The sequence below is a fragment of the Mytilus californianus genome, unplaced genomic scaffold, assembly GCF_021869535.1.
Source record: "Mytilus californianus isolate M0D057914Y unplaced genomic scaffold, xbMytCali1.0.p SCAF_13, whole genome shotgun sequence".
In the NCBI taxonomy this organism is placed as follows: domain Eukaryota; kingdom Metazoa; phylum Mollusca; class Bivalvia; order Mytilida; family Mytilidae; genus Mytilus; species Mytilus californianus.
The window spans coordinates 14,836,461-14,852,892 of record NW_026262615.1 but is presented as its reverse complement, the minus strand read 5'-3'; the positions used below and the strand labels follow the sequence as shown (position 1 = coordinate 14,852,892).

Sequence of the window (16,432 nt, the reverse complement as noted above, 5' to 3'; positions counted from 1 at the left end):
TATTTATAGAGACAGAAACGTTAACGGTTCAAAAGTCAAGTGATATTTGGACCTCCAAGAGACCAGTTTTTTGCAAAAAATCGAAACAATGAAGTTGATTTTGGCAATTGTTCTCTTTTCGGGATTGTTAGTGCAAGGTAAGGAAGAAATCACCTTTAAATAGAGATCATGGATAGCATAACTGCATTCATATTTCGAAAAAGTAAATTGGGTAACATAATTGATTTTAGAATGAAAATTTCTATAAAAAGATTCTATAACAAATGAGCAATACATTGGTACTGTAAAAAAAAATTAAAAAAAAGAATAGAAGAAGAAAGAAAAAGCAATGAACACTGTAAAGGTTGAAATTAAGCAATTTCGATAAAGCAAGAACTTCCCATTAAAATGTTGAAAAATTTATGTTATAATTTAATCTAAGAACTGCTTAAATAGTTTGAACTTTTCAATACACTTTTCCATATGCGTATGGAGACAATTTACATTTGTTTCATTAAAAAAACGACAGATGCTTCGTTTATAACCAGGGTTCTGCAATGCAATTTTTTCAAAATGAAAAAAAAAGAACTTTCGTATGTTTTCGTTCGACGTCTCTTCAAGCAGACACTTATAGAAGACTTTTTAACTACATTTGTGGTATTTATTTTTTATTTTGTTTTAATCAATCATAAATAAATTCGTCATAGTTGTGGGCTTTATAAAAGACTCACCAGTGAAGCTCGAACCAAAAACAGTACAAAGTTGAAGAGCATTCATAAGTTGTTTCTTAGGATCATTTGTAAATCATAAGGTTCAACCTTTATTACTCCTTGAATCAAAAAGTATTAAAAATCAACCAAATAACATCCTTCAAATGTTCATAAGATAATTATAATCTGTCAGATATAAGAATTCATTTTTGTTTTTAACTTTATTTCAAATTTCTTACGTATTAGGAGAAATTGGAAAGAAGCATTATGCTGTTCATTTATACATTGAATTAACATATTTTGAAAGGATTGTAAATTTACGCAATTTTTGCAATTTCAGGGGCAGAATAATGATCTAGTCATAATTTCTCTAATTTTAGATAGGATGTACTTGCTCTTTATGATTTTTTAGAAACTATTTCATGGTAGAAATAATTACGTTGAAAAAATTCTTTGTTTGTTTTACGATCATCACATACATTTTCACTCCTGTAATTGAAAATTATAATTTTAAAACCGTCTCGGTGGTCTCAGAGGAGGGAATTTGCACCCTTACTTATATATGCTTATTGGTTCGATCTCATAGCTAACATGTCAAACCTACGACACAAATTGAACGGGTGATGTGTCCCACTGCTAGCTGTTTTCAGAAACTGTTGATGCATCACACTGCAAGCTGTTTTCAGAAACGGGTGATGTGTCCCAATGCAAGCTGTTTTCAGAATCGGGTGATGTGTCCCAATGCAAGCTGTTTTCAGGACCGGGTGATGTGTTCCAATGTAAGTTGTTTTTAGGACCGGGTGATGTGTCCAATGCAAGCTGACTTCAGGAACGAGTAATGTGTCCCAATTCCAGCTGTTTTCATGGAACGGATAATGTGCCAAAATTGAAGCTGTTTTTGGGAGAAGGTTATGTGTCCCAATTCAAGCTGATTTCAGGAACGAGTGATGTGTCTCATTGCAAGCTGTTTTCAGAAACTGTTGATGCATCACACTGCAAGCTGTTTTCAGAAACGGGTGATGTGTCCCAATGCAAGCTGTTTTCAGAATCGGGTGATGTGTCCCAATGCAAGCTGTTTTCAGGACCGGGTGATGTGTTCCAATGTAAGTTGTGTTTAGGACCGGGTGATGTGTCCAATGCAAGCTGACTTCAGGAACGAGTAATGTGTCCCAATGCAAGCTGTTTTCATGGAACGGATAATGTGCCCCATTGAAGCTGTTTTTGGGAGCAGGTTATGTGTCCCAATGCAAGCTGATTTCAGGAACGAGTGATGTGTCTCATTGCAAGCTGTTTTCATGGAAGGGTGATGTGTCCCAATGCAAGCTGTTTTCACAATCGGGTGATTTGTCCCAATGCAAGCTGTTTTCAGGGCCGGGTGATGTGTTCCAATGCAAGTTGTTTTTAGGACCGGGTGATGTGTCCCAATGCAAGCTGATTTCAGGAACGAGTAATGTGTCCCAATGCAAGCTGTTTTCATGGAACGGATAATGTGCCCCATTGAAGCTGTTTTTGGGAGCAGGTTATGTGTCCCAATGCAAGCTGATTTCAGGAACGAGTGATGTGTCTCATTGCAAGCTGTTTTCATGGAAGGGTGATGTGGCCCAATGCAAGCAGTTTTCAAGAACGGATGATGTACCCCAATGCAAGCTGTTTTTTGGAGCGGACGGTGTGTCACTATGCAAGCTGTTTACCGGGACGGTTGATGTTTTCGATTTGAATCTGTTTTCAGGAGCGGGTTATGTGGCCCAATACAAGCTGTTTTCCGGGACGGTTGATGTGTTCAATTTGAAGCGGTTTTCAAGGAACGGGTGATTTGTCCTAATGCAAGCTGTTCTCAGGAACGAGTGATGTGTCTCATTGCCAGCTGTTTTCATTGAATGGTGATGTGTCCCAATGCAAGCTGTTTTCAGGAACGGGTGATGTGCCCTAATGCAAGCTGTTCTCAGGAACGAGTGATGTATCTTATTGCCAGCTGTTTTCATTGAATGGTAATGTGTCCCAATGCAAGCTGTTTTCAGGAACGGATAATGTGCCCCACTGCAAGATAGTTTTAGGAACGGGTGATGTGTCCCAATGCAAGCTGTTTTCAGGAAAGGATGATGTGTCCCAATGCAAGTTATTTTCAGATATGGTTGATGTGTCCGAATGCAAGCTGTTTTCAAGGAACGGATGATATGTCCCAATGCCAGCTGTTTACTAGGGCCGTTAATGTGTCCTAATGCAAAACATTTGTTTAAGATATATATACGGTCTAAATAAATGTTTTGCTTTGTTATATTTGTTCAAGTAAGATTTATATTACATATCTTTTAATGAATATATATATAATTACATTACATATTACATATATGTTTCATAAGAATCCGGGCTATTAGTCGGCTGAAAAACTCGTAATTTCACGGTGTGGTTGTAGCATAAACTTCTACTTACAAAAAAAAACATGTGTAAGAATTGAATGCTTCTTTTTGTAATTGTATCGAGTTACAAAATCGTTGATTGTCCGCACATTGTAGTGCTTCGGTCAACACTTTTACACCAAATACAATAACAAAAAGAAATTTCAATTCTTAAATAAATAGCGTTTAATGAACATATAAATTAAAATCGTTTGATAAAAACACACTTATATATTTAATGAACATATCAAATCACTAATGTTTTTACAAACAACAAGAACTTTGTTAAATGATAGTTGCTTCCTGCTGTCATAGGACCGTGATTGCAGATGTAGTATTGCAAATCTTTTTATTACAACCAATGTGTTCCCAGTTTATAATTTAGAATATCATTCAAAGATTAATTATCTGAATATTCGAAATAAATTTACTATTCCAAATCCAATTTCTGTTTTTTTGGATGCGATGTTAAAGGTCCAGGATTTTTCTTATTTTTTTGTCACTGTCTATCATAGCAATTGTTACAAAACTCTACATTTCTAACACATAACATAAAATGTTCATCATATATTGTAAATTTTAGTTTACATGTACATAAGGAAAACACAGAGGCAGGTGGTAAACGATATAGATAAAGTTATCTCTACGTATCTGTGACTAACTGTCCAGTAAAACGTCAGTCTATTTTATTTTATTCTTTTGAACATTTATTTGGTGGTAAAACTTAAACTTTCCACTTCACATTTGTCGCTTTTCGAGATGGATGTTTTGTTCTTATCAGTTTCTGAGGTCCAAGACAAATTGTCCACTTATCTCTACCGATAGATTTTCTTGTATTCGTGATGGTCATTTAATTTTAATCAATTTCTGAGGTCCACTTATCTTTACCGATAGATTTTGAAGTATTGGTGAAGGATATTTTTCTCTAATCAGTTTTTGTGGTTCAAGACGATCTGTTCACTTATCTTTAGTGATACTAGAACACACCCGCGAAATCGCGGGCATTAAGAGCGTGGTTGAAAGTATGTAAACTGTTGTAGGATGAATTTTTGTAAAAGATTTTATGACTGGAGAATTTCAGGAAAGGTATCAAAAGTTACTTTGGGCACCTTGGGACAGGACAATTTGTTTTAGCCCTCCCCCTTTTTTCCAAAGTCCATTATTTTGTTTCTGTTAATTTCAATTATTTTTGCGTTTTCTGTGTACTATGAACATACATAAACTATAAAAAGAGTGTATTTGATATTTACTATCAATTCCAAATTTACTATCCACGCCATCTATATAATATATCAGTGACCGCCGTATATAGTAAACTTGGAATTGATAGTAAATAGCAAATACACTTTATTTATAGTACATGTATGATCATAGTATACAGAAAAACGTGAATATAATTGTCCTGTCCCCAAGTACTTATGACAATTATGTGTACTTTTAAAACAGTCCATAACGGAAGTCTTGTCTATGACTTAAAAGTCCGTCTGATGACGGAAACAATATCCGGACGCCTTTATTTTCGTTTTCCTCCCAAAATATATCAAACTGAATAATCATAAGCGAGGATTACAAATGCGACTATGCATGGTACCTATAGGACACAGAGGCATGACGATTAATTTCTTGTGGAAGGAAGAGAAGCGACACACAAAATGAGGTCTTCTCATTTAAATATATAGATATTTACTAGTATCCGTAATGGACAATTTTCTTGAATTAGGTATTGTGGTTAATTGAAATTTTGTCTTTACTGATTAATAAACCATATGTATGTGCCTGTCCCAAGTCAGAAGCCTGTAATTCAGTGGTTATCGTTTGTTGCTGTATATCATATTTGTTTTTCGTTCATTATTTTGTACATAAATCAGGCCGTTAGTTTTCTTGTTTGAATTGTTTTACATTTGTCAATTCGGGGCCTTTTATAGCTGACCATGCGCTTTGGGCTTTGCTCATTGTTGAAGGCCGTACGATGACATGTAGTTGTTAATTTCTGTGTCAATTTTCATAGACGTTTATATACTTAGTCTTCCTTGTTTTTGAATGATGATTTATTGCCGAACGTTTGTTTTCATAACTGTATGTTTCTCAACAGTTTCCTCAAATGCCCAAATGACTTGATACTAATAGGAGACTTTCGACGACACAATCCACCGTTCTCTTATTTATCTAGTTTGTCAAAGGCACTACAATGAATAATTTATTCAACTATTAGAAAAAAAACTACATCATTGAAATTCATTTTTTCCCCGATGCTTTGTATGAACAGAAGTTTTTGTATTACTTTTTTACTTTTACAACACATAATGACAAAACGAATTGATTCCTTTAATTTCTTTATATACATATACGATATATTATAGAGAAGATTTGAGGGCAATCAGTTTTAACTGAATGACACCTCACATCAATCCCCTAAAAAATATTAGGCATCGATCATTTATCTTTTGTTGGGGAGAAGGACGTTTTTTTAATTCTGTCTTGGTGCAAACATTATTTCTCAACAATTAATCCCCAAACCAACAGCCACCAATAAGATACAGGGACAATATTTTTTTTTTTCAAAGTTGTATTTATTTTTTTGCATACAAATTTCAATAGAATAAAACTATATTTTTTAATTCCCATCTGTAACAACTTTTTTCTATAGAATTTATTTGAAGAAAACATGACCTCACTATAAGTGAAGGTCAGTGTCTTATAAACGACCATACTTAAAGATCAGTATTGGTTACATATATAACCGTTATTACAACATATCAAATTACGATAATAAGATCAGTGAAATATCTTTTTTTTCAGAAGTGGATTTATGTGGTAACATATTATGTCACTTGATGAAACCACAAGGAGGATGTGGATGTGGATGCAATAATAATAATAGTACGTTTGATATTATATTGATCTTTGATCTTTAGTCAGAACAATTAACGCGTTCACATTGCAAGTCAATAAATTTCCTGTGTAAAGACACTGTAAAGAAGATTCGCTTCAAAATTTAACGCATTTTTGAGAAGTCCATTGGTCAACTCACAATTGAAAAATATATCTTTTTGATTTTCGTAGACGTAGATCCAAAGTTGAACCCTCCCCCCCAAAAAAAAAAAATGAGAACGAGGTCAAAATCAATACAGGTAGTTACCATGGTAGTTATAGTACAATAACATAATTGACGATTTGAAAATTTAGAGACAAAATATTTTTCCTTAATGTCTTGTCAGTGACGAAGCAGAGTGTACTAGTCGGTATCACCAATGAGAAAAATGTAAGCTCTAGGTTTCCAAATAGGACAGATTTTATTTTATCAATCAAATTTTAAATAACAGCAACACATCTAGTAAAATAAATACACATATATTAGTTAATCATTTTCGTTTCCAAACATCAAATTGTAAAACACTGACTAGGAATTTAACTCCAAGAAATAAACTGAAATAGTAAAGTACAATGGTGTAAGAATTTAAAACTTTGATAAACTTGTTTTGTTTGTTTGTAAAATTATAATTTTTAATGTTTACATTTCATTTCAGACATTTTAGAATTGTTATCCATGATGAATAGTCCATGTGAAATGAACTCTCTAGTAACAATGTTTAGATGTGGAGCCATGAACATCACTATTGACCCTCTTAAAGGATGCATGAAGTGTAAAGAATCGATGAGTATGTAATTCAGATTGACAAATAAGGGGGAGATAACTCTGTGAATCAGTAATATGTGTTTGATAGTTAGTTTTATCAATGGTTTTTAAGCATCCACGTGATTAAAACGTTCAGCTGTTTTTTAAAGAGTTTACTCCCCTTAAGTGTTCTGTTACCCCGTAAGCATTCATGTGAAACAGACATAAAATGATCTATACTACTTTAAACCTTAAAATATATTTGTGAAAATGGTTGACACAAACGTTCGGCTGACTTTTAGAGTTATGTCCCTTATTTTTAGGTTATCTTTTCAAACATGATGATTTGCATTGATGTAAAAAATAATATGTTTGTAATTAAAGCCTTTGGAGTAATAAATTGTCATATATAGCCATTTATGCCACAATAGTACAAGACGTGCGGTTCTTTTCTTCAGACGTTAGACAATACATCTTTGTCTGTATTACCTATTGTTATAAAACAGAATAATTTCTGCTGATGAAGTAATTTGATAAATAGAATAAATGAGGCCCCTCATGGGGGTGCCAAGTAATCACATAATCACAAACTTTTTGCCAATATAATCACATAATCATTAATTATTTTTTAAACAAGATAATCAAATAATGCAAAATACAGTCCTAGATTATCAAATAATCAGGAAATATTTGGTCTGGTAATCAAATAATCACTGTAAAAACGGCCATGTAATCACATAATCAAAAACACCATGAGGAGGATCATAAATAACAAAATGTAAAAATAAAAACATAAATGAATTTTAAAGAATTGAGAGATGTTTAGATAGAATGATAAATAAATAAATAAATATAAAAAAAGGAATAATTAGACAGATAAATTTATGGATAAATAGAAAGATAAACAACTGAATAAATTGAAAAAAAATAAACGAATTATAATAAGTATAACAAATAAATAAATGAACAAACGGTACAATAAAGATACGTAGATTAATAAAGACAAAAAATCAATAAATAGAAAGACAAAAAATGAATAAATAGAAAGACAAAAAATGAATAAATAGAAAGACAAAAAATGAATAAATAGAAAGACAAAAAATGAATAAATAGAAAGACAATAAATGAATATTGGAAAGATAAATAGATGAAAAAATAATAAGCTAAATGGATAAAAATACCTAAAGATAGATAATTGTATAGATATGAATAAATCAATGAAAAGAAAGATAAGTAAATTAATAAATAGCAAGACAAATCTAATATCATATAAAAAGATAGATAACCGAATAAATAATTGAATAATTGTGTTTTATAAATATTAATGTTAGTATCGTATTTATTGGATTTGTTATATTTTTGAAGGTAGAGAAAATAATCAAACGACGACAATTGTACCGACAACAGAATTGCCAACGACGACAGAAACTACCACTGTGCCCACAACGACGAAGACAACAACAGTACCGACGACGACTGTTACAACAACAGTACCGATGACGACTGTTACAACAACAACTGTTAAAACAACAATGCCGACGACGACAATGCAAGCAACAACAAAAGCACATACGCAACACACGACAAAAGACATGAATACTTATGACAATGGAAACAAGCAAAACCAAAGTAACTCTAAAGCGAACATGGCCAATACAAGCAGCAATAATAGTTCATCTTCTAACACTGGATCTGGCGGAATTGGTGACAATGGGAATTCATCTTCTCAATCCAGCAGTTCGCATTCTGAGAGTCATAGTTCTTCCAGCTCTTCTTCGAATAATGGCGGAACTTCCGGTTCTACGAATGGTAATGGAAATAATGGAACAACAACTCATACAGAGACCAATACCAGCAGTTCACATACTGAAACCCATACCAGCGGTGGAAAACACATTGGTGGAAATGGTGGTAATGGAAACAACAGTACACAAACTGTCGCTCATACCGACCAAAATGGTAGTCAAACTAGTATTACTACTAATAATAATGGAACCAGTGGTCATAATGGCACCAAAGGGAATACAAATGGTTCTAATGGGGGAACAACACATACGGAGACACATACAAGTAATTCACACACAGAGACACACACTGGTGGTGCAGGGGGTCACGGAGGTAAAAATTCTTCTAGTTCAAGTAGCTCCAGCAGTAGTTCAAGCAGCAGTAGTAGTAGTACTAGTTCTTCTAGCAGCAGTACAAATACTAATGGTACGAATGGTCATGGTGGAAAGGGGGGAGACAACACCAGTACACATACTAGCACTCACACTGAAACACACAGCAGTACTACTAACAACAGTCTAAACAACAACGGAAATAAGGGAAATAACTCTGGAAAGCAAACTTCTTCCAATAATAATTCAAATAGTAGCAACAGTACTACGCAGTCTAATTCTAATAACTCTGGTAAACTCAATTCGTCAGCTAATAATTCCGGTAGCAGCAACAATGCTTCGCAATCAAACACTAACAATAGTGGAGCCAAAAATACAAATTCTAATCCTGGCAACCAAAGCAACAACAGTTCTGGCAAAAACAGTACAGCTGGAAGTAATTCTTCCGCAAACACAAGCACTTTGAATTCAGCAAATAACAGTAACTCATCTAACAAAAACTCTACGGCAACAAATACAAATACTAGCAATACAGCAAATCAAATGTCAACTAACAACAAACAAACAACACAGAACGAAAATTCTAATTCAAATAGTTTAAATCAAAATTCATCTTCAAAGAATAGTACATCTAGTCAAAATACCAACCAAAGTTCAAATACAGCTAACAATAGTAACAATTCAAATAAACAATCATCAAGCAGTGCTCAAGCGTCAACGTCAGCTGTAAAAATGCATACTACTAAACGTATGACAACGACTACATTAAAACCTACTACGACCCAAAAGCCTACAACCACACCAAAACCGACTACGACCCAAAAGCCAACAACTACACTAAAACCGACTACGACCAAAAAGCCTACAACTACACCAAAACCGACTACGACCCAAAAGCCAACAACTACACCAAAACCGACTACGACCCAAAAGCCAACAACTACTTCAAAGCCTGCAACGACTCATAAACTTACACCTAAACCCCACCATCATCATAACCACCGGACCAGGCCTGTACAGAAAATAATCACAACCCAGAGGCCAAAACCCACGACTACCAAACCAACAACCACAACACCAAAACAAACAACAGCCGTTCATAAAATTCATAAAACTCACCGCCCTGGTCCAACACCACCTACTATTCCTCCTACAACTACTGCTCCAACTACAATTCATAAAATAGTAAAAACGCACCGCCCAGGACCAACCCCACCAACCATACCACCAACAACCAAGGCGCTATCTACAACACATAAAATGGTGAAAACACATCGTCCAGGACCAACTCCTCCAACCATACCCCCAACTACGCATGCTCAAACAACACGTGCTGGACCTACGCCACCTACAATACCAGCAAGTACTGCTGGACCGACACCACCGACAATGCCTGGAAAAACCGCTGGACCAACGCCACCTACAGTTGTTACAAATACTGACGGAGTAGTCAAAAATAAAGTTACAACACCTATGATAAACATTATCATAAAAACAACAACGCCAGGTCAGTATATAAATTGGTTTTTGAAAAATATGTTTAGAAATATTTTAAATAAAAATACCAATATTAAAGACACTTTTTGTCAAAATTAACTAACGTTAGAACTAGTAAACACAAAGGAAAAATAATAAATAAAAAAGATATGATAGAATGACGCATTCTATTTATTGTAATAAAAGAAATGTTAATAATAAGTTAAATTTGCACCTTCTAGACGGATGTGTTGATACTTAACCGTGTCCTATACTTGAAGTATTTATATTGAAGGTCATAAGTTAAAAATTGTAACCTACTGATTAAGCTTAGTTCGCTGTGTCTCTCTGGATTTGATTCTACGAGGAAAGATCGGATTATTTGGAAAGGAAGAGATGTATACCATATGAGCTGAAATGTAGGCGATCTAAATCGAAAAAAAATATATGATTTGCTGGGATTTTATCAAAAAGATCGATATAGATTATTGCCTTACTTATCAACTGAACGGCCGATATAATTCAGTATCCCTGTGCACCCCTCGGCTTCGCCTCAGAGTATTTTGGTCATGTAACTCCTATAGTATTTACACATTCTTGACTTTTAAATTTTTGGCTTTTGAGCATTGCTAACGAAGATAAATCTAGAATGCACGTCGGATTCACCAAATATAAAGTAATATTTGTATTTTTGAGCGCACCATTATTCTTAGAATTTAGGTCTGCAAATCTTATAATGATGAAATCTGTATTACATTTCAAAGGTAGGATGAAATATAAAATGGAGGGAAATCACACTAGTATTTGTAATGCAAATTAAATATATAAATACATATTTACTAATCATATGCAGAAAACTACTTTTATAAGAATAAGAAGATGTGGTATGATTGCCAACGAGATAACTCTCGACAAGACTTTTAGTCTTTTTTTCAATTTTGAACATGGAACAGCAAAATATCATAATATAAAGTGAAATGAACTGCGATTATGTTAGAATAGCGAAACGTCGTTTATATCTCTAACGAATATAATGTTTTTGTTGTTTCATCAGGCTGTCCCCCGTATGATGGTTCCACATGTCCTTCAGATTGTCAGTCATATGACATGGATTTCTGTCCAATTTGTGACTATTCTATTTGTAGCGGTAAGTAAACAACAACAACAAAATCCTTTATTACCAGATAAAGACTTTCAAATTCGTGCATTTTCCCGTACATTCACGTTGTCACATTGCGTATGTTTATATTGCAACATTGTAAGTTTCGATTGTTAAACGATGTCAGTTACGACGATTGACCTCGTGTCGACCCGAAAAAATCATTCAAAAAGGACTCGTAATTGGTCATGGTTTGGTTATGAACCCACAAGTGACATAAGAAACATACAAATTGAGAAAAGAATATTGAATCGTATATCTTTTACAATATAAATACACACTAACAATATTTATACTGTAACATTGTTCCAGTTATTTGTACACGATATACAGACAATACAATAGTTAATAGGCAAATAAATCGATGCTATCGCAGAATCAAAGAGAGCCAGATAAAACCAAAAGGGCATTCGAACTCAGTAAGTTAAAAGTACGGACGAAGTAAAAGACAAACTGACACCACCATGACAAAAAACGAAATACGACCAGGAGACAATATTCTACAAAACACAACATAGAAAACAAAAGACTGAGCAAAACGAACCCCACTGAAAAAAGGGGGTGACCTCAATACCAATTACCATCTTTCTAATAAAGGATATAAGGCTTCTATCTTCCAGATTAATGTCAAAACTAAAACAAACTATATGATCTACAGATGTTAACGTGCAATTGATAGAATTGCTCCCAAACTTGATATGATGAAACTCACATATATTGGTCCAACATATCCTGTAAATTGAGGAGTTTAGATATACTGAGGATTTAGTTTACATAAACACACATATTGAGATTTCTTCTGCCTGTTCTAAATCACAAATCTCATTGATGAACAATATCGATTTTGTTCTAGATCCCTTGATAGCTTGTACATTTTACGTAGAATGAATTATATTTATTGATTTATTGTGATATGCATAGCTAGTCATCTTTTCTGTTTGGAAAGAAAGAAGCCAAAACCACTAAAAACCGAGATCCGAAACAAGAAATACTACCTCTGCATAGTTTTCTTCATATAATTTTTATCAACAATGCTTTTCTGTATATAGCACGTACTATATACTCAAAGTTGGCATAACATACATGTACTTTTCTTGGAGAGGGATAATTAAAAAAAAAATATTATGTAAACAGTTAGTGTGTGAGAAATGCAAGAAAATGTTTCTTTTAAAAAAGAAGAAACAATTGCAGTTGTAAGCTAAGCCTACTACCAAACACAAGGAAATGCAAATAGATATAACAAGTCTTTTTTACGTTGACCTGTTAGGAAGAGGAGGATAGGGGTAGTCCCTGTCTCGGACTGTTACCTTTTGTTTACAGAACGTGCCACGATTTAAATGTACATGCTTCGATTGATTGTTTTTGTATTCAGGGGCATTGGTAACGAACAAGTAGGAGGAATATGTTTGTTCACAATGGGGGAAAAAATGTGAAAAAGTGTTTTTTTTTAACAGTTTATGTATTGAAGTTATTTCTTTATTTCCATAACATATCTTGTCAAATGACATCTTTTAAAAGAGTGAATTAATGTTTTAATGTTTATTTTTTTTAATTTAAGGCCTGTAGCAATGCATAAGACTAAGTGATAACAATCTTTTAAGTTCGTCATTGATATACAAGCCCTTGATCTTCCTATTAGACAAATATAAAATGTATTTAAGATAAAGACGACATCATGTGCGGATACATCTTAAATATAGACGCATGGATTATATTATCAACCATGCATATCAAAGGATAACATCAGTGATATTACCCGAAAAATGTGTCCTTGTCGTAATTGTATTGATTAGTGCAAATTAAAACAAAATATTTTGTATACTTATTACCATTGTTGATCAGTGATCATGTAGAGTGATGAAAACAAACAACAATATCCTTTGTAAAGAATTTTATTTTTTTTTCATTTCTTTCAGCAACCAAACCATAAGGTTTCGTGGTAGTGTCATTTTGTACAACAGGTCACCAGTCTGCAGTTCAAAAGACGTGAACAAAAAGAAATTTCTTATAATGAAATACATAAAAATTAAAGTTGAATGACTCAAACATTATACATTGCTCTATCTTTTCTTTACGCATTATACATGTATTTCAATTGTACAGTAAACAAAGACAATTTGCAATCCGACTTTCAACTTTACAGAAAGCAAAACTAATTATTTATAATACAAAACCTTTAAAAATATACATCATTTCGGTACAAATTAGAGATTGTTCAAAATATTTTATCAATTTATGCGTAATGTCAAGTTGTAGATATTACAAGGAAACGATAACAGATAACCAGTCCTTGTTCTACATTAGAAATGTTGAGACAGTCTGTTTTATTGTCTTTAGTTCTTAGATAGTCTCTTTATCCTTGTAATAGTTGGGGATGGACTGAATTATTCCTGGGACTGTCTGTTTGTTTAGTTTCTGGATGGTACTGTATTATTGTTTAGAAAGTCCCTTTATCCTGTTATATCAACTTGTTGGCATTTGTTCTATTATCTAGATATTCTCTTTTTTTATCTGTATATGGGTATTTTATGTATTGTATTATATTTTGGACAGTCTCTTTATGCTTGTTAAAAGAATCTGGATGAGTGGTCATTCAATTCCCTATTCTTTTTAAGTCCCTTTTCGCTATTCTTTATTTTTTAAGACCTTTTTCTCTATTCTTTATAAATTATATACAGTATGCACTGGAAATTATTATGTACGAATTATTCTCCCAGTTTCATGTCTGACATGATATGGCTAGGTATTTATACATTCACAAGACTAAAGGCACACCAGACCTCATTCAAGTGTCTGAATGTCGGACAGGTGAAGTCCAAGGCGTCTGAATGTCGGACAGATGAAGACCAAGGCGACATGTCGGACAGATGAAGCCCAAGGCGACATGTCGGACAGATGAAGTCCAAGGCGACATTTTTCAACACAACTTACTTTCTTTTTTTTCCCATACTTTGAATAATTTTAGTTTAACCTGTTTACAAATTTTTCAGTGAATGTGATCATTTTAGTTGTATTTTATTTGTTAGCCAAGACATCCTTCATAGTGTTTAATAGAATTTACAATTTTTTTTTACTGCATCACATTTAAAATTTGTATTTCATATTTCTTCCCGATCTGTTCATTGAAACAAATGGTAAATTCTCCGTTTCTCAATGGAAATTACTAGGACTAGTTTCGAGGATGACTATTTGATGTTTACGATGGGTTGAAGGGTGTGGGGTGAGGAGGTAATTGAAAATGAATAACATGGTTTAATAATAACTACAAAAGAATAATCTTGCTAAAGTCAAGACGAAAATAAAATTATTTCGAATATTTAATTCAGCCATTTGTAGGAAATGATTGGCACAAAATAGAAAATAAATGTTCTCATGGACTTGCAAAAAGTGAAATGAATTTATTTGAAGACGTAATATTTACCTTATGACAGCTACAATCTGAGTGGGTGACAGACAGAATTTGATTTTGTGAGATAAGAATATATTACAATGTAACTCTTCTTAATACAATAATAGTCTTTTGATTTAAAACGGATTTCATTCACTAAATGCATTTCAACCTACTCCTGTCTGATTTCCGTGTAAAATCACTTATAGTACTTAACAAATTTATTTACAGAAAAGTTCATTATAAAATGTTTAACAATGTATATTTACAACAGGGTTTAAATAAGCACATGGTGGTAGAGATCACCATAGACAACATGGGATATATTCTTTCTGGTCAATTATTCATTCCGACACACCCTTTTTTTCCAAAAATTATATGAAACTTCTTTGCACTACTTGTCAATTTAACATTGAAAGAAAGAATACATTTATGAAACATAAAAAATCACTTGATATCATTTCCTGATTATAAACCAGTCCAAGTAAAGAAATAAAATATTCAAATGACTAAATATTAGTATGTGATTTTAATGTAGTAATTTTGCAATTTTGAAATAATAATTCCAGCAAATTTCGTTTTTTCGCCTTGTCAACAGAACGAAATTACTTACCTTTAATAGGATTGTATTCTGCATTTTTATTTGTACTTGTTTGTTGTATATGTCATTTCACTAATTAAAATAAAGAGGTGCAGTTAACATTTAGAATAAGCAATCGACAGCTTGGGGGTGATCATAAATCTTAATCATTTTGTTGCAAAAAATAAGTCGTTTTTTGTTAGTTATTTTTGTTTTAGTACCAGTCTTGTGTAGGGACTCTGTGGGATTCTGACGTTACCGAAGTTATATATGACAGTGTGATTTTGGCAAATCCTTTTTTCCTGATACTAAAAACATATAACTTTTCCTCCAAACCAATCCATTAAAAATTATATATAGCGGAAGCCAATATTCTACAGAGTAATCGTCCACTGTAGTTTTACGACAAAAGAGCACACAAAAGCCGATTTTGATGATCAATTGTTACGTTTGTATTGTTAACGTTCTGAATTTGCGGTCATATTTTAACAAACTCATCGCACTTAAGACCATTAGCTATTTAAATGCAGAAATCTAAATATGAGAAAACATTAGATATTAAGTATTATATACCCTGATTAGTTTGAGATAGGTATAAATTCAAAACAATTGTGTTAAGCAGCAAACAAATGCATTAATGTAAGATTTATTGAAAAATCTAGGCTTTTGTGGAAATTTCACTGTCCCATTCAATTCTACAGATAAAAAAAATTAAAGTTAGGACTGTAGTTTACAGAGATCATTCTTATAAAAAAGTGCTTCCCATTTGAGATTGGTATCACTAAAACAGTAGTATTTTACGTCGTCTAATTTTATCACGATTACGTCATCTATTTTACCTTTAAAAAAACGAGAAAAAAAAAAGCATTGATCATGGCAATTTCGAGAATTTCGGAACATTGATAATAAGTGTTATTTGATGTTAAATGACCACCCTTGGCTTAATATAACATGCTTTGAGTGAATTTGTATTTCGTGGTTTTTTTTACCAAAACCTGTTAAGCATATACA

The 16,432-nt window shown here is 33.0% G+C and overlaps 1 protein-coding gene across 1 annotated transcript; it reads left to right on the top strand.

Annotated features, from left to right (window-relative positions):
• The first annotated feature begins 51 nt into the window (after window positions 1-51).
• LOC127723227 (mucin-21-like) lies at window positions 52-13,504 on the top strand. Its single transcript, XM_052229789.1, has 6 exons — window positions 52-137; window positions 5,885-5,965; window positions 6,613-6,744; window positions 8,067-10,325; window positions 11,349-11,441; window positions 13,370-13,504. Exons 1-6 carry the CDS (start codon window positions 89-91, stop codon window positions 13,381-13,383), a joined length of 2,628 nt encoding a protein of 875 aa, XP_052085749.1. The 5' UTR covers window positions 52-88; the 3' UTR covers window positions 13,384-13,504.
• The last annotated feature ends 2,928 nt before the right edge of the window (window positions 13,505-16,432 follow it).

Coding starts and splice junctions, on each gene's coding strand:
- LOC127723227 (XM_052229789.1), top strand. CDS start 89: ATGAAGTTGATTTTGGCAATTGTTCTCTTTTCGGGATTGTTAGTGCAA. Junction 6,745..8,066: donor GAAGTGTAAAGAATCGATGA/GTATGTAATTCA, acceptor ATATTTTTGAAG/GTAGAGAAAATAATCAAACG. Junction 10,326..11,348: donor CATAAAAACAACAACGCCAG/GTCAGTATATAA, acceptor TTGTTTCATCAG/GCTGTCCCCCGTATGATGGT.